We start from the raw sequence: 19,817 nt of genomic DNA, 5'->3' as shown, positions 1-19,817 counted from the left end.
TATTACAGTATCAATATACTTATTTTATACAAAACAAAATTGAAATTTATATCAGAGTGTTAACCGAGCGGTACTTATTCGAGTATGTTTTTTTTTCCTTCTTCGGTCGGCATATTTTTTTTTGTGCATATTTGCATAAAATGCATGTTGAGCTATTAATAGTTTTTAATAGCAACCGAATAACTATACGCGTTTCAAATTATAGTTTCAATATATTTATTTTGGGCTCAATTTAACCCTAATACAAGCGGCTCCAATAAACTCAAATCACAACAAACGCCAAAACAAGAGCTTGCGCAGAAGCTCAACTAAAGCTCCCCAAAGCGCATACGCTACAAATGCCAATAAAGCGCATGCGAAACTGGGGACAAAACAGAGACGAAACATGCTGATAACAACAGCTGCAGCTTAGCATATTATAATTATTTTAGATGAATTCTTTGGTGGCTGCTTGGCCCAACATCCTCCCCCCATTGAAGGGTTAGCCTTCAATAACAATGTCGGAAGGGGCAGCAGTCACATTATTGCAGAGGTTGTTCCATGGGTTGTCCTCCCTACCACAGAGCGCCGACACATCCCGTGATAGTCCACCGTGGCCAGAAAACACCCAGCCAAATCGAGTGTTCTGAGCAATTGGGAGCCCGTGACCTAACTGGATTTGGCCAGCCGACAACAGGTCAAAGAATAAGCCGGCTCCAATCAGCAGGTCCACTCGCTGCGTTTTGTGGAAGTTGGGGTCAGCTAGGTCCATATTACCAGGAATCTTCCAGCCCGAAGCATCTATGTCCTGGCTGGGCTGATAGTCCGTTATATGTGAAGCCACAACAGCCTCAATTTCCACTGAATATGTGCTAAGGCGGGACTTCAAGCACACATTAACCGATGCTCCATCTGTTTCAAATCCAGCGCCGCCGAAACCGGCCACCGTTGTGGAGCATTTGGAGCGGCCAAGCTGAAGTTCATTCGCCAGCCGCGACGAGATGAGATGTACTTGTGAACCGGAATCCAGTAACGCTCGGCAAGGCAGGAAGTCTCCAGATCGACCACGAACGAGTACATTTGCTGTTGGCAGGAGCACTAGCTCAGCATTGCGATCCTGGTTCATAACAGGGTTGATTGAGCGGGATGGGTTCGCACCAGCAACTGCACCGATGGGACGTGAGACTCGTGCGGGTGAAACCTGCCCGCGAGGGTGCAACAGAATATGATGACGGTGATTGCACGTCGAGCAGCGGGAAGCTGAGCATCCGCGAGCGAGATGGCCATCCTCCAGACAAACAAAACAGCGAGCCAGACGCCGCACTTCGACGTATCGTTCCTCAATTGGCAAAGCACTGAACTTTGGACAAGCTAGAAGCTCGTGCGCCGAAACACCACACAGGGCGCATAGAACAGGACTGGCGTTAATAACCATGCACGAGGATCGGTTATTGGACGATCTACCTCGGCCTACTTGGTTAACTGGTGAATACGCCAAAGAAAAGTCAACGCTTTCGAGAGTCCGGCACCTTTGCTCTAAGAATCGTGCCATAGACTCCCAAGATGGAAGGCTGTCATCAGTGCTTCCTGCCAGAGAGTCTTCCCATTTGGCCTTTGTAGCGGGGTCCAGCTTTTGGAAGAGGATCTGGATGAGGAGGCACCCTTGAATTTCGGCCGACGTCCCGGAACTCATGAGGGCCCGCATATGTCCATTGAATCGGTCGGATAACTCCCGAAGAGTAGCAACGGATCCCGGCTCAACCACCCTTAGCTGCAGGATCTCGTTGATGTGAGCCTGGAAGATTAACCGACGGTTGCTGAAACGGTTGCGCAAAAGGTCAAGGGCAACATCATAGTTAGCGTCGGTAATCTCTAGCGCCCTCACAGTCTCCAGGGCTGAGTCCCGCAGGCAGGAAATGAGCCACCTGAGCTTCTCCATCTTGGTCAAGTGCGGGTGACTGTCGATGGTTGTCCTAAATAGGGCGCAGAAATCCGGCCACTCGGCATAGCCGCCGCTGAATGTTGGCATCGGCAACGGTGGCAAGGAGGGGGCTGGTTTGTATGGCATTGGCGATACACTGGCACCGTCGAGAAGTGTGGAGTGGGCAGCGATTCTCATGGAGCGCTTGGCAACCTCCACCTGAATTTCCACTTCCACATCAGTCGCCAGCTGCGAGAATCTCCAATACAAATCACTCCCGATCTCGCTAAAATTAAGCTCCTCCAATTCTTCTTGAAGCGCGGTGAACCGCTCACGCAAACGCTTCTCCACTGACTCCAGCGCCATAATAGTACAATCCTCAGTCCGCGCCGCAGCCTTCACTTTATGATGCAGCGCCTCCATCTCCTGGCAGGTGACCTCTGCTCTTCTCCGCAGCATCCTTTCCCGGTTCGCGGCAGCAGCTCCAATAGTCTCAGCTCCAGACTCCATTATTTGATTAAAATGCAACTTGTAACAACAACAAGGGCGTTTTCTTGGCACTTTTAATGTTGATCACAATGATCAACCGGGATGAGATCACGTCGGGGTCACCAAATGTTGAGCTATTAATAGTTTTTAATAGCAACCGAATAACTATACGCGTTTCAAATTATAGTTTCAATATATTTATTTTGGGCTCAATTTAACCCTAATACAAGCGGCTCCAATAAACTCAAATCACAACAAACGCCAAAACAAGAGCTTGCGCAGAAGCTCAACTAAAGCTCCCCAAAGCGCATACGCTACAAATGCCAATAAAGCGCATGCGAAACTGGGGACAAAACAGAGACGAAACATGCTGATAACAACAGCTGCAGCTTAGCATATTATAATTATTTTAGATGAATTCTTTGGTGGCTGCTTGGCCCAACAATGCATATGCAAAAAATATGCAGAATATGCAAAATACAATGCAAAGGATATTAAAAAATATTTTATGATTATTGATATCAAAATATTTAATAATAGCTATTCATGGAGACGTAACAGATTAATATTTTATTGATTATTATTAAAAGTTATTTTTATTAAAATTAATTTGTGTTTCAGTAGACAATCCTATTTTTTTATAGAAAGCTACTTGACAAGCTTTGACGTTTATCACCAAAAACCATTATATACGCTGAAAATTATATTTTTATTTTGCACAATCCCAAGCTCAGAGAATTCAACTTTAAAATTTAAAATTTAATTTTGACCTGTTATGAAGAGCAGTAGCAATGTGCTGATGCAATTGAATTTTTTTTCGCATTACCAAATTTTACCAAAATTTAAGACTAAATTTCCCCTTTTTTTCACATATATTACAAATTACCATTTTCAATTAATGTTCCCGAGCATTGTTCCGGGCTTTTGAATCATTTTCCCATTAAATTTCTTCAGTGAATATTTATTTTTGGCATGGCTCTTTTTTATACCCTTGCAGAGGGTATTATAATTTTTGGTCAAAAGTGTGCAACGCAGTGAAGGAGACATCTCCGACCCTATAAAGTATATATATTTTTGATCGGGATCACCTCCTGAGTCGGTATGAGCATGTCCGTCTGTCCGTTTCTACGCACCCTTTCTCAGTTTTAAAGCTATCGAGTTGAAACTTGGCACACACCCTTCTTTCCTGTGCAGGCAGTATATATGTAGGTTGGAACGGCCGGGATGTTGTTTTTCAAGTTAGAAGGATGGGAGTTTCAATGGATTCCTCTTTGTGCAAAATAATTCAATATGCAAAATTTCATAAGGATCGGCCGACTATATACGATCCGCTATATATCTAGTAATATAAGATGCGTGGCGACACCTAGCGGACTGCGACTCAACTGCAAGGGTATATAAACTTCGGCTCCGCCCGAAGTTAGCTTTCCTTTCTTGTTTTTGAATAATTTTTGCATATTTATTGCATATATTTAGCATACTTTTACTATGTATTTAAAATTCTAATATTTGAAAAATGTAATGTCAACATTTGGCATGCAAATTCCAAAGTCTTATCAAAAGTAACGACCAACTATATCTGTTGTTTGAAACATATGCCCGAAATTTAATATAAACTCCCACTTAACTGCAAAGGTATATTAAGTTGAACTTCGCTTCTTTTTTCTTTTTAGTTTACCTAACTTTAAAAAGGAATGCATACACATATTAAAACATATAATGTAAATAATTTTTTTTTTTAATATATATTAAACGGTCAGCGCATTCACTCAAATTATTCTCAAAATCTCTTGAAACGTCTTGACGTTTTTAATTGTTGTTTGATTTCATATGTATATTCATGACTGCTGAGTCATGCAATCAATGTACTTTATTATTATTTCAATGTTTGTTTTATATTAAGAAAGTTTCAATGCCGTGGCGCGACTTAAATGATTTCTTAATTTTCTAAAATTAAAAAATAAATAAATTTTTAATTTTAAAATTAAGAAAATATTAAAAAAAACTGTATTACAAATAAAAGTGATAATAAATTAAATTTTCCATTTCCTTTTTGACATGCAAGAGCATACCCTAATGCTTCCCTATAATTTCAGGTAAAAACGGCTTACAAAAATAATTGATTTTGAATTTATCTCACTGTCATTGTTTATTTTAGAAATGGAAAGATGATTGTTCGGTGCTTTGTTTATATACCTTCCTATTCCCATAACTCTGAGTCTGGACTACAGCACACAAAAGAAAAAAATATCAGCGTGTTTACGCGTAGACTGAAAATAAGAGTGTTGGGGTAAGGAAAAGCAAACTTGCAATGACCATTGGAAAATAACTTAAAATACTTTTTATATGATCGATTTATTCGACTACTTTTTAAACTGTTCTATGAAATATATCTCAATGATAATATTATATTCTATGGTTACTTATTTTATTAAGGGCTGCATCCAATATACATATGTAGGTAAAAGTACGCTATGCATTAGTACATAACATAGAAGAAAAAACTGTAAGTCCGACATGGAAGAGCACCAATTAAAACTATTAAAACTAATAAATAAATCTAACAAATATAATTTTTATAAATTCATTTTCAGTAAAAGAGTTATTTGTGCACGCTGAATTATGTGACATAGACCTTTTTCGTTTGAAACGATTGACTCGTTGACGATCGACGCATCGACGATCGGAAAAACTGTTATTGCATATTTAAGGGTTTTCCCACAATTCCACAGAAACAAGCCAGTAAGGAATCACAACACAACTACGATAAGTCGTATAAAAATTGGCCTTTGAATTATATCTAGCTCTGTATAGAAATTTAAGGATACAGCATTTTTATAGATCATTTTGGTAGATCAGAATTATTGACCAAAAAGAGAAAACTTAAGAAGTCCACCAAAATTACATATGAATTAAAAACAACAAAAAATTATGGCATTTTCGATCAATCAGTAATACTGTGTAATCAACTCATATACTGTGTGCAAAGGAAAAAGTATGAAAGTATAGTTTGGTCTATAGCTCAAAAAATAAAAGACTAGTTTGCGTAGAAACAGACCCACGAACGGACACGCTTATATCAACTTAGGAGGTGATGCTGATCTAGAAAATATGTTTTAAATTGGCAGTATAAAAATTTTTAAATAGTTTGGCACCAGCATTTCTTAAAATAATTCTTTAATAGGCTACTTTTGCCTATTAGAAAAGTATTAGAAAAGTCTCCAAAAGCCTCGAATTCCTATGGAATGACGCACATAACTTGATAGATTCCTTTGTTGTTACTTCATATGTTTATGTAAACGGAACGTATTTCTTATCAGCGATATATAAATTTTTAAGCATACAATATCTTTGCTATCTACGAATACAGTGAAAAAACTAATTTTATAAATATTACCACTCACTTGCAAATCTAGGATCATTAGCGGTTGATCCATACCATGAAGCTGAGCTTCTCATATCAGTGTAGTGACCGGCAAGAGATAAATTATCCGTCGGACCGCAATAGCTTTGTACTCCAGGGCTATGATACAAAGAGCCCATGGCGTACGGATTGGCCATTGCTGATGCACTTAGTGTTCCTGGGGAGTTTATACTGCTGCCACTAGAATTAGATCTGTAAATTATTTAAAATATTAATATATATTAGAAATATTTCATTAGGATAAGTTGTACCTGGGGAAGAAATACATACAAAACCAAAAATATTAATTTTATGATTAAAAAAAATTTACAATATTGTATTTAATAAAAAAATTGTTCATTACTTCTGGTCTACTTTTTGGAATTCTTTTCAATGCTTCTATTAATTAGGCAAATAATGTATTTTGTAACTACATATTTCTATTTTTATAATAGTCAATTCCCAATATTGTCATTCCCAATAAATTTAATAGGTTCCGTTTATATATACCTGATGGATTTGTTGAAGCGGACAACTAAGGCGACATTAATATATGTATTTTCATAACAGTAGAACGGGATCAAATCCCATAAATAACTTATTTAGTTTCATAAAGACAGCCGTTTTGGAAGAAAATAATTTTTTGTTTTAAGTGGATACTAAATATTGGAATTGTTTGAAACTTTAATCGTGGAATGATAAGGCTTCTCAGGGGTAAAAAAATGCAATCTCTGAAAATTTTAATTCCATTTTAATCTGACAGAAAACACAAGTCCAGCATCCAGTTTTCTAACGTGGCTAATTTGACCCAGTGACATGTCAAACATGCGCTCGATGAAGTTTTGCGTGGTATGTAATAAAAAGGGCAAAATATCAACGTTAAACCACATGAGTTCTTGGATATTGACTTCAATGGATTGAATAGCTGACAAATGTTGCCAGTATGTTGGCGGTTTGGACGAAGGTGGTATAGTATATATGAACATATAATAATTGGCTGGACAACATGATTTTAATGCCAATATGTTTTATGTCACTATGTCAAACTCATGTAATTTTACCAATAAACAAGCGATATTGGATTCTACAGAAATGAGAATCACATGTTCGATCACGTCTAAAAGTAGTGACTCACTTGGAAAACTTTTGAGATTCAGATCTTTGGCTTTAACCAGGTTTCTATAAATATTATAAAGTAATAAGAATAAGAAAGAATAGAGTCTTGGTTTGGTTTGGAAACTATTTCTGCACGAGCACATGTATCGTAAAAGATGACGTGTGCCTAGTATATGTATGTATATTTAAATTCAGTAAAATCCGCCTTCTTTTTATCGGTTTTGTTTTTTCTTTGATGGGTGTGATTTGTTGAGATTTTTATCACCTTGCAAAGGGGAAGCCAAGAAACAAATATGTATATGTTTCGATCACGGGACCATATGTAAAGGTTTTTGTCGCAGGTGCTAATACTATAAAATCAACCGGGAGTCCACACGGTGGTTTATTGGGTGACCTTTGAGGGATTTTGTATAGCTGGTTCCGAGAAATCACTTGAAATTATGCCACAGAGGATTTATCATAGAGAATTGCTCATTTACACTGCCATATTTGGCAGCAAATTTTTTTCCATCCCTTGGAGATCCATCCCTCAGAGTAGCTAGAGAAATGAGTGATTGCATAATAGTAGCTAAAGACTACTAATCTGAAACAAGCGCACAGAGTTGCACATTGATTTTACTCAAACCACTAAACATCCTAAACATTATGAAAAATATTTTAACAAAAGTGAAGTCCAGACCTACGGGAAATAGCATCCGAAAACGGGGCTTTGAGGCCGGCTCCCTTAGTGTGTACAACGAAACAGCAAATTGATAGTACGCTGGGATGACGAAATCGTTTAATTAAAAGGCTTAACCAAGCAGATAAGATATAGAGGTACAAAATTCTTTAGGGCGAAAAAAGTCGCAACGCACAAAATAAGAAAAAGCAAAGCAGTGCTTTGAATAAAATGAACAAAACTGATTTATTTATCTCCAAATATACCGTATAGTATACCGTACCGTATAGCGTGTGCAATAAGGATTTTTACATCTATTTAACTTACTTTATGAAAATAAATTTATATAAAATAAGTTTGTTTACAACAAATTCAGAAAAAAATAGAAAGGAAAGCTAACTTTGAGCGGTCTTGCAGTTGAGTGGCACTTAATGTTACCAGATATTTATTGGATCGTTTTTATATTACAAATATGGATATTAGTAGGCAGATTCTTATGAAGAATTAATTATGAAAACAATTTCTTGATTCCAAAAACAAGAGTTGTGTCATTTCCGATCAATCATTTGTATGGCAGGTTATAAGCTATAAGACGGCTATAAGTATATGTAGAGTCTCCTCGCGCACGCCAAGGCATGCAGGTTGTCACCTCGTGGACTACCGCCCACAGTGATGTATTCGATCGACCTCTATGAAATTTGGCAGATACCGTTACTTGACTAAAATTAAATATCTACAAATTCGCCTTAATTTCCTAACTCTAACGCTTAAACATTTATAATGATCTCTGAAGGTGTTTGAGATCCAGGCTCCGCTAAGGTTTTTACCAGCAAACAAATTCCATTTCGTTAAAAATCATATCATCTGAAATGATATTAAAACGTGAATTATATGCGTGCAACTCGCCTATAGTCTTTCTTTTTTGTTTAATTTTTGTTTCGTAGAGAATACGGTAGAGAGACTTTGTAGAATAAAACGTTTTAAAGTATGTTCTTATTTGCTTTTTCAATTTATATCTTCTAATCCTTTAATAAAAAACATTAAAAGTGGTTCGATATATAAAATTAGATTTGTTGCACGCATATGAAAAGAGGCATGTCCCTTTTAAGCCGCAACAAAAAAAAAATTGTTTTTGATATATCCACAAACTTTTTAAAAAATATCATTTTTCGAAGATAATTTTTTTTTGTATGTAAACTTTAAACTTATCGGACACCTTTTAAGAGCCCAGGACAGCCTCTTAACGATCTTTTAAATTTTCTTGTATTTTTTTTTTGCAGCAAAACAGCATTTATTTTTCTAATTTCTAATAAAAATATAATTTATGCCAATATTAAAACATTTCAAAAGTTCTTATACTAGAAAATTCAACTAAAACTACGGGCGGAGCCGAAGTTTATATACCCTTGCATTTAGGTAGCAGCTTTTAATATTATATATATATCGGATCGTATATAGTTGGCCGATCCTTATCAGAATTTGACCATCAAATCAATTTTCTAATAAAAATGTTGGAAACAGCCCCAAGCATCTTTAAAAATAACAAGGTTGTGCCATTTCCGATCGTTCAGTTATATGGCAGCTATAGGATACAGTCGCAAATCGGATTATTTTGCCCAATTTTCGAATAAAAATGTTGGCAACAGCTCCAGGCATCTTTAAAAATAGCAAGGTTGTGCCATTTCCGATCGTTCAGTTATATGGAAGCTAAAAAAGATACAGTCGCAAATCGGATTATTTTGCCCAAAATGAAATCTGTACCAAGTCTCATCTTTCTAACTTAAACAAGAAAGGAAAGCTGACTTCGGGAGAAGCCGAAGTTTATATACCCTTGCAGTTGAGTCGCAGTCCGCTAGGTGGTGCCACGCATCTTATATTATTCGATATGTAGCGGATCGTATATAGTTGGCCGATCCTTATGAAATTTGGCATATCGAATTATTTTGCAAAAAAAAAGGAATCCATTGAAACTCCCATCCTTCTAACTTGAAAAACAACGAAGTTATAGCATTTCCGATCAATCAGTTATATGGCAGCTATAGGATATAGTCGACCGATCCCGGCCGTTCCGCCTGATATACTGCCTGCAAACAAAAGAAGGATGTGTGCAAAGTTTCAACTCGATAGCTTCAAAACTGAGAGACTAGTTTGAGTAGAAACGGACAGACGGACATGCACATATCGACTCAGGAGGTGATCCTGATCAAGAATATATATACTTTATAGGGTCGGAGATGTCTCCTTCACTGCGTTTCACACTTTTGACCAAAATTATAATACCCTCTGCAAGGGTATAAAAACACCAATGTTATGCCAATTTCGATCGTTCTATGACAGCTATAGGATATAGTCGGCCGATCCTTATGAAATTTTGTACATTAGATATTTTGGTCAAATGTGTGGAACATGTGTGGAAAGTCCCAACCCTCTAACTTAAAAAACCCCAAAGTTATGGCATTTCCGATCAATCAGTTATATGGCAGCTATAGATTATATAGTCGACCGATCCCGACCGTTCCGACTTATATACTACCTGCAAGGAAAAGAAGGATGTGTGCAAAGTTTAAACTCGATAGCTTTAAAACTGAGAGACTAGTCAGACAGACAGACAGACATGCTCATATCGACTCAGGAGGTGATCCTGATTAAGAATAAATATATTTTATAGGGTCGGAGATGTCTTCTTCACAGCGTTGCACACTTTTGACCAAAATTATTATATCCTATGCAAGGGTATTATGAAGGAAGGACAAAATAACTCGCTGTTTTGGACAAAATAATTATTTTCGAATGCAAATATGTATGTACATATATTCATACATACTTTAAACTTTTGGAATAAAATTTAAGTTAACCATATGGGTTCGGCAATAGAACTGCAAAAAAGTTGGAAACGAACGCTTACCAATTAATGCATCCTTTCTAATACTAATGCATAAAAACTTTAAGTTAATTTATATTTATGTATTTACCGAAACGGTGATGGCGGGTTTCCGTTAAGTTCCAATTTACGGTAAGACTCTTCAATTGGACTTAATATATCAGTGACACTAAAAGGTGTTGAATGATTATTATTAAATATAGTACTTTGTTGCTGACTATGAAGATTCTGAAGCTGGTGAATGTTGGAAAAATTATGATGATGATGTGCAACCGCTGCAGCGGTTGCCGAAGACACCGTATTTTGAGTCGTGTCTATTATATTAAATTTTATCGAAGTGTCCTGTGGGGAATTTTGGGAAATAGCTGAAGGTATAAGTATGTCCTTTGAAGGTAAACTCATAACAAATTGTGCATCATTTATTGCAGCTATTAAATTTGGCTCATTAATAAATTCTTTACAGAATGATTTTTGTCCTTTTGTATGTTCATTATCAAATCCTTGAGTTGACATGCGAAATACTTATGTCCACATCAGAATTTATAGGTCTAAAATTATACAAATTTTATATATTTTTTTTTAATAAGTATAAAATAATTAATTTATTTAAGCAATTAGGAAACAACATTTATATATATATATATATATATATTTATAAATAGGATATACTTTTGCAGGCCAACGCAAAAAAATCTGGAATAAGATATTTAAAACCCTAGAAGCAAGAAATTACACTATCTACGTTTATGAATTTTTCAGCGCCGATACGTATGAGCGCTTACATACTCATATAAAATGCAAATCGCAAAAGGCAACTACATATAATAGCACCTATTTTCTGGTATATGTAAATATCGGTTTTGTGACATTTCTATTAAAGTAAAGATTTTGGGTTTCATTGAATGAAACTTTTGTGTGGAGCCCCGTTAATGAAATCGAGACATTCAGCATAAATGTGTAACTACATAAATAGGCAGTGAGATTGGTGCAGCCGAGAACGTGTTTATTGAAACAAAATGATCAAAATTGTGATACATTTTGACTTTTAAACGTAAACAAAAACCAGATAGGCGGAAAGAGTTAACTTAACACACAAAGAACCATTATTAATTGAAATTAGAAAAGCCGCAATTGTCATATTTCTGGATTTTTGTAACCCAGCGGATAGATATTTGTTGTAAGAATCCGTTGTGGAGCATCATAATTTTACTTTGTTTTTATTTAATTGACATTTTGGATCTTTTCATTTGAGTGTTGTTTTTAAGTCATATCTATTTTTTATACCAAAATTTATGTTTTTCCTATAATCGTAAAAATTATTGCAAGAGTTTGGCGAAAAATTTCCAAAAAAAATTATACGCTTTTTAAGCAAAAAAACAAAAAAAAGAGTCAAAATACTGTAGCTGCATAAGAAACTAAAAGCATATACAATAATTATTATAGATTAATTTGTATTTATCACTTGCAAGCACTTGGAAACATATTTAACTTTGCCGATTGAGAAACAACCTTTGATTATTTTTATGATTTCAAAAGTATAATAAATAAAGCATACCATTTCACAGGAAAAAACCGTATTGCAGCAGCCTCGAGTGAATTTATTGACTTAGGGGACTTTACTGGTGCAAAATATCATTGTCTTTTTTGATAAAAAAAATATATATATACATATAATTGAAAACTGTTCACTATTGTATGGGTACACTTTAAAAGACTTTTGTCTGGACTTAAAAAAAGAATCCCGTTTCCGTCAAGTTCCCGTTATTTCTTTTTGTAGAATTAATAGAATTGAAGATTATGAAAAATAATGTTATAAGAAAATGTTATAAGTTAAGTTTAAAAATCAAATGTCCGTCTGTCCGTCTGTCTGTCTGTCTGTCTGTTTCTACGCAAAGTAGTCTCTCAGTTTTAAAGCTATTGAGTTAACACGGAACGGCCGGGATTGGTCGACTCTATTCTATAGCTGCCATATGCATGATTGATCGGAAATGCCATTACTTTGGTGTTTTCTAAGTTAGAGGGTTTGCGAGGATCGGCCGATTATATCCTATAGCTGTCAAAGAACGATCGGAATTCGCATAACTTTGGTGTTTTTAGTTATAAAGATGGGACTTGTTTCAGATTCCATTTTTGGAAAAGTAATCCCATTTTTCTATATTTGCAACTATAAAATATATCTGCCGTATAACTGAACGATCGGAAGAGGATTAACCTTGCTAGTTTTAAAGATTCTTGGAGCTGTTTCCAACATTTTTATTAAAAACTTTATTCGATGGTGAAATTCGCACAAGGATCGGGCAACTATATACGATCCGATTTATATATATAATAATATAAGGGTATAACTGAAAGGGTATATCAACTTCGGCTCCGCCCGAAGAAAGCTTTCCTTTCATGTTTGAAAGTGTATCCCATTTTAGGGTTTTTTAACCTTAATTTAGAGAATTGAACAAAATTGAAAAACAAGAAAAATTTGTGGAAAAATAAAATTTTTAGAATTGGAAAAAAATTAAATAAATAAACGTTAAATTATTTAAAACGTTAAAAATAAATAATCGTAAAAATTTCTTAACGGATTTGATGATTGACCACGTCCACTTGTGGTAATATCCGTAATAATCCACGTCCGTAATAATAATGGAAATTTGTATAGGTATTCGAAAAATGTTAAAATAAAAAATTAAAAAAGACTTTATTGGCATAAACTTGTATGCCTGGTGATAAAAAATTCATACAAGGCGTTAACTTATATTAGTTATCTGTATTAATCTTGCCCAGATGCTTTTAATACATTAAAGGAATCATCTCCGACCATTTAAACTGATCAGGATGACGAGTTTAATATCGATATGATAGTTGTTATCGAGCACATGTCATTTTAAACAAGAAAGAAAGAAGACAAGGATTTGTAAAATAATTGTAATATATAAATAATAAATAATTGATTTGTAAAGTAAATGAGGAGTCACAATATTTTGAAAAATAAAAAAGGTTATCCGATTTTTCCTGTGGAAACTATATGATATATGTGTCTGATCTGGAAAATTTTTTAACTTGATCTGAATGATCTGAGTTTGTCAAGTAATTCAGGGAAAAATTTCAACTCAGCAGCGTAAATAGTCTCAGAATAAAATGTATAGAAACAACAAGAGAGAATGCTTTATATTTTTTAACTCGTCATCCTGATCAGTTTAAATGGTCGGAGATGATTCCTTTAATGTATTAAAAGCATCTGGGCAAGATTAATACAGATAACTAATATAAGTTAACGCCTTGTATGAATTTTTTATCACCAGGCATACAAGTTTATGCCAATAAAGTCTTGTTTATAAATTATTCGTAATAAGAAAGTTATGATAATTTTGAGCGGCGTTAATATGGGGCTTTCGGTTCTATGATATATTGAATAAAAAAAAAAATTAGAACATAAATTAACCAGTACAGAAGGGTCGCCGTCGTCGAATCACCTGCTGTTTCTTTTCTTGCCGCACCAAATGAATCATAAAACAAGAAAGAAAAGCTAACTTCGGGCGGAGCCGAAGGTGATATACCCTTGCAGTTGAGTCGCAGTCCGCTACGTGGCGCCACGCATCTTATATTATTAAATATATAGCGGATCGTATATAGTCGGCCGATCCTTATGAAATTTGGCATATTGAATTATTTTGAGTAGTAAGAGTAATCTGTACCAAGTATCATCTTTCTAACTTAAAAAACACCAAAGTTATGCCAATCCCGATCGTTCTATGACAGCTATAGGATATAGTCGGCCGATCCTTATGAAATTTTGTACATAAGATATTTTGGTCAAATATAACATGTGCATAAAGTCCCAACCTTCTAACTTAAAAAACACTAAAGTTATGGCATTTCCGATCAATCAGTTATATGGCAGCTATAGGATCCCGGCCGTTCCGACTTATATACTACCTGCAAGGAAAAAAAGGATGTGTGCAAAGTTTCAACTCGATAGCTCCAAAACTGAGAGACTAGTTTGCGTAGAAACCGACAGACAGACAGACAGACAGACAGACAGACAGACAGACAGACAGACGGACAGACGGACAGACGGACATGCTCATATCGACTCAGGAGGTGATCCTGATCAAGAATATATATACTTTATAGGGCCGGAGATGTCTCCTTCACTGCGTTGCACACTTTTGACCAAGGCCTGAGGTAACTACCTGAGGTAAAAAATTAAAATTTGTAGTTAGTCGCAGCTTTCTATCTTTACCCATAAAGTTATAATATTTCCGATAGTTTAAATGGCAGTTATACGATATAGTGGAAGTTATGCGAGTTATACGAACATGCGCTTATCTTCATTGGCATTATATGGCAGATATTAGATATATCGCAGATCCTAAAATTAGGATAGATTGGCCGATACTAGAAATTTTTTTCAATGTATAAAACTGTACTACACATTTTTGCCATACATAACAAAAAATTGGAATTTGGAAAGGCCTGGAGTTAAATAAATAAATAAAATATATTTTTTAATAAAAGTTTTATTTAGTAATTCATTTTAAATAAGTCCTTCTACTGATTTTCATTGGGACCGATGTAGGCGAGTACATTTTAAAACTTCCATACTTATTTCGTATTATTAAGTTTTTTCCATAAAAAAGATACTCAACAATTCCATTTTAATAAACCCAAATAACATTCAATGCTTATTGTAGGAATCACTATTTAAATAAAGATCACTGTTTTGATTTATTGGTTACATTGCTGTTACATGTTTAAAATACATTAGATGGATGGAACGTTTGACCTGAATATGGCACTTTGATTTTATTTAGTAATATATTATTATATTAAATTATTATATTATATACATATATTTTTATAATATTATACATATAAATATCACTCACAAGCTTTTTTTATGTACATAATACGTATATTTCTCAATTAATTTGAGCAGTTTAAGAATAAATGCTTCTTTTGAGCTGAAATATTTATTGGAAAATCACTTAGAATATGTTACATCTGGTTCTTGTTTCTTAGGCACAATATAAGTGTGTGTGTATATATCCACACATATAAGCCCACGTCAGTGAATTTATTATGAATATCCACTCGACACGATTCCGTCAAATGAAATAAGAGGTCTGAACAGTACTGACGAGTACTCCTGAGATGGCTTCTGGATAGCCCTCGAATAAGTTTTTCCTATTAACGATGACTTTGTGCAGTATTTGGTACTGGCTACACACTTAGTTGAACAAAACAAACACAAAATATTGCTTATTCATTTTACGTCAGCTGGCCAATGGGAGTCTGAGAATTATAGAGGGCTGGACTCTGAGTTAATTCCCCTATAAGGCTATTGCGGCTCCCTCTGCAGTTACTACCTTCGTTTCATTCCATTCGGATCGTACCTGCAAGCAATTTTTAATGAACCAAAAAGAGATGGCAGTTTCTCTCGTTGGTGGTGAAAAATAAATGGATACGCTGTTTTTGATTTTCAATCCTACGCCAATGGGAACAATGCTTCGAAGCCAACCCCTGTTTAGCAGTTGGTTAAAAATGTTTGTCAGATTTCTATAGTTAGGGAATGCTGAGATTACCTCCTTTAACTTTATTAAATTACTATTACTGATGACAAGATGCTTTCTATCTTCACGAAATATAAAAAAGCTAACTGTTTCTCTATAATTCTTCAAAACAAATTCGAGGTTTTATTTATTTATAAGTTAGGGTAGACCTACATATGTATGATGAATGTACTTTGTATGTGTGCATACATGGACTCACCCTTTGGACACTGAAAATTTAAAAAAGGGTGGTTGAAAATTTTGGACCCGCCCATTAAACCTTAACAAAGGTTATGGCAAAATTTTATTGTCTTATAAATTTATAAGAAATAATATAAAAAATAATAATTTATACATACATACATACATTTGTACATAGAGGACCAAAAATTTAATGTTGAAAATCATAGAATTTTTCATGTATCTTTATACATATGTATAAAGAATATAAAAAATATATGCATGTATCTTTTATCGTTTATATTAAAAGATATCTTAACATCGAATCGGATATATTATATATTGGATGTACATAGATGTCCGATCCCTATCATAATATCATTATTAAATGGATTTCTTTTATTATAAACTTAAAAAAAAAAAATAATTTAACCCATTAGTCTCAACCATCAATCTTTTAAAACACAAATGTTTTGGGATTTCCGATTAATCAGTTGTATGATAGCTAGGATATAGTCGACCTACATATCTACAGCGACTTATATTCTGCATGAAAAGGAGGTGTGCAAAGTTTTAAGCCGATAGCTCTAAAACTGAGAGACTGGATTGCGTAGAAAACAGGCAGACGGACAAACGGACATGCTTATTTCGACTCAGGAAGTGAGGATCACTAATATACATACTTTATAGGGTGGTTGATGTCTCCTTTAATAGCTCCTCTAAAAATGATCCGATTAGGTATTAGAATATTTTGGTATTGAGCATTTTTTCTGAAAAATGGCCATATATAAAATATATATGTCCAAATTTAAAAATTATATTATATAGTAATATAATTATAGAAATAATATAAAACATAATAGTAAATTAGATTTTCTTCTTGAGTTGGGTTTCTTTCTCAGGAAGTGTGTAAATCGGATATACAGAGAAATAAAGTATATTGCAGTAGTTCAGAACTCTTATAAAATATAACTTTTTTAAAATTATAAATTAAAAGAAGAATAGAAAACTAACTTCGGATGAAACCGAAGTTGATTTACCCTGGCAGTGAAGTACTAGTTACGTCATTTCCGATCAATCATATATTGCGTGCAAAGAAAAGAAAGATGTGGGGTCATAGGGTCTTCTTCACTGCGTTGCACATATATGACTTAAAATATACTTTAAACTCTGCAAAAGGTCTGCATGTGACATTTTTTCCAGGCACCACACCCCCCAACCCCCCACCTTTTTAAATTAATTTATTTTTCAAATATGTAGCTAATATTTGCTAATATTCAAACGAAAATCCCATTGCCGCGCTGTTTGAAATTCTTGAACAGTACATAAAACGTCAATTTATTGAAAAATGTTATTTTGTGAAAGGAGGATAATATCACGTGACCATGGGCTTCGACCCCCTCCCTCCCCCAGTGTGATAGTTTATGATCATTTTGAGAACACCCCCCTACCACCATGAGTGTCACGTAATACTTGAACAGCCCCGCTAATGGATTGTTTGAGTTGTTTATTCCAAAATACTTAAAAGTATGCAACACAACATTTCTTTTTGAGAATATATACTCAGAAACAGGGGTGGCCAAGCACTGCTTATGGCACTGCTTATAATGCAAAAAAAAAACAAAAACATTGTATGTGAGATAATTTTTTTTTAATTTCCAATCGAACAAAAAAATTCCTTTGCACTGGAATGAAAAAAGTTGAAACTAAGTTAAGTGTTTTTAAGCTATGCAATAACAATTATTGTAATTTGCCTTGCCTATGCTGGGAGCAGCACACGTATATGATTTTGCTCTGCCCATATAACAGAGCAATCTAACAACAAAGGTGAACGAAAGCAATGGAACTGGGCATCCCTGCTCTGAAAGATAAATTAAAGTTTGGATGGAAAATATGAGTACCGGGTATCATATTGTCGGGAAACTCGAAACTCATTTCTTTTTTTTTCGTTCCTTTAAATGAATATTAGAAATATAACTTTGAAATAAAACAAGAAAGGAAAACTAACTTCCGTTGGAGCCGATGTTAATATACCCTTACAGTTAGGTAGCAGCTTATATTAGTATATACATATATATGGGATTGTATATAGTTGATCCTTATGAAAGTTTCACCTTTAAATCAGTTTTCTACAAAAAATTTCGGAAACAAAACCAAGCATCTTTACAACTAGCAAGGTTGTGCCATTTCCGATTGTTCAGTTATATGGCGGCTGTAGGATATAGTCGGCCGATCCTTATGCAATTTTGCAGATCGGATTCGATTGCCCAAAATCCGTAGAAAGTCCCATCACTCTAGCTTAATTTTAAATTTGTAGATAAGATATTTTGGCCAAATATACCATAACTCCCAACTCTCTAACTTAAAAAACACCAAAGTTATGGCATTTCCGATCAATAAGTTCTATGGCAGCTAGAGGATATAGTCGACAAATCCCGGCCGTTACAATTTACATATATACTGCCTGCAAACCAAAGGAAGGATGTGTGCAAAGTTTCAACTCGATAGCTTTAAAACTGAGAAACTGACAGCCGGTCAGTCGGACAGACAGACATGCTTATATCGACTCAGGAGGTGATCCTGATCAAAAATATATATACTTTATAGGGTCGGAGATGTCTCCTTCACTTTCTACCAAAATTTTCATACCCTCTGCAAGGGTATAAATATAGCAACATAAGCAATAAAAGCAATATACTAAAAATTAAAATAAAAAAATGTAACATTTACCTTACATTTTAAATTTCAATATAATAATGAAGATATAATAATATAATATATAAATGGCCATCACAACCCTATCGGGTCACAGCCTGTTGCACAATCTGCCTCCACGCTTTCCTGTCCTGGGCCCGCGCTCGCCAGTTGGTAACACCAGATGTAGACAGGGCTTCCATCACCTGGTCCTGCCAACGTATCCGGGGTCGTCCTCTCCTCCGTTTTCCGACGATTACCGCATCAAATACCTTACGAGCCGGAGCGTCTTCTTCCATACGGGCGATGTGACCCAGCCAGCGGAGTCTTTGAATTTTGACTCGGCTTACTATATCAACATCCCCGTACAGCTCATACAGCTCGTGGTTCCATCTGGTGCGATAAGCATCGCCAACGCAGATTGGACCAAAGATTTTGCGGAGAATCTTTCTCTCGAACACTCCAAGAGCAGCTGCATCGGATTGCACCACTGTCCAGCACTCCGCACCATATAAGAGTACTGGAAGAATGAGCGTCCTGTAGAGTGTTATTTTTGTCGGTCGAGAGAGAGCTCTACTGTTAAAGTGCCTACTGAGCCCAAAGTAGCACCTGTTGGCAAGTGTGATTCTCCGCTTAATCTCCAGGCTGACATCATTTGTGCTAGATATTGCAGATCCAAGGTAAATGAATTCCTTCACGGACTCAAAGCTATGGCTTCCTGCAGATAGCTGGGAATCAAGACGCCGCGATTCCCTGCTAGAGCACACCATAAACTTTGTCTTATCCATGTTAACTGCCAGTCCTACTTTAGCTGACTCTTTTTCAATAGCCCCGAAGGCTGCTGTAACATCACGCTTGGTTCGGCCAATGATATCAATATCATCAGCGTAGCCAAGGAGTTGGACACATCTGTTTGTTAGAATAGTGCCCGTCCGATGCACACCAGCCTT

At 35.4% G+C, this 19,817-nt stretch overlaps 1 protein-coding gene across 5 annotated transcripts in view; it reads right to left on the bottom strand.

Moving 5' to 3' along the window:
• LOC6503261 (homeobox protein Nkx-2.1) overlaps positions 1–15,630 on the bottom strand; it is a 39,754-nt gene extending 24,124 nt beyond the window's left edge. Inside the window, exons 1-3 of one of the 5 annotated variants that reach the window (XM_044714464.1) lie at positions 15,331–15,629; positions 10,539–10,995; positions 5,794–6,005 (exon numbers count right to left, since the gene is read on the bottom strand). In XM_044714464.1, coding sequence (XP_044570399.1) covers positions 5,794–6,005; positions 10,539–10,960 — 634 coding nt within the window. In that variant the 5' untranslated portion in view covers positions 10,961–10,995; positions 15,331–15,629. Of the gene's footprint in view, positions 1–5,793; positions 6,006–10,538; positions 10,996–15,330 lie in introns of all 5 variants that reach the window. The other 4 variants (XM_044714463.1, XM_001965793.4, XR_006506985.1 and 1 more) reach the window with 4 other exon arrangements.
• Between the last annotated feature and the right edge of the window lie 4,187 nt (positions 15,631–19,817).

This window comes from Drosophila ananassae, chromosome 2R (assembly GCF_017639315.1).
Source record: "Drosophila ananassae strain 14024-0371.13 chromosome 2R, ASM1763931v2, whole genome shotgun sequence".
In the NCBI taxonomy this organism is placed as follows: Eukaryota; Metazoa; Arthropoda; class Insecta; order Diptera; family Drosophilidae; genus Drosophila; species Drosophila ananassae.
The sequence above is the reverse complement of the archived record's forward strand: the minus strand, read 5'-3'. Positions and strand labels throughout refer to the sequence as shown.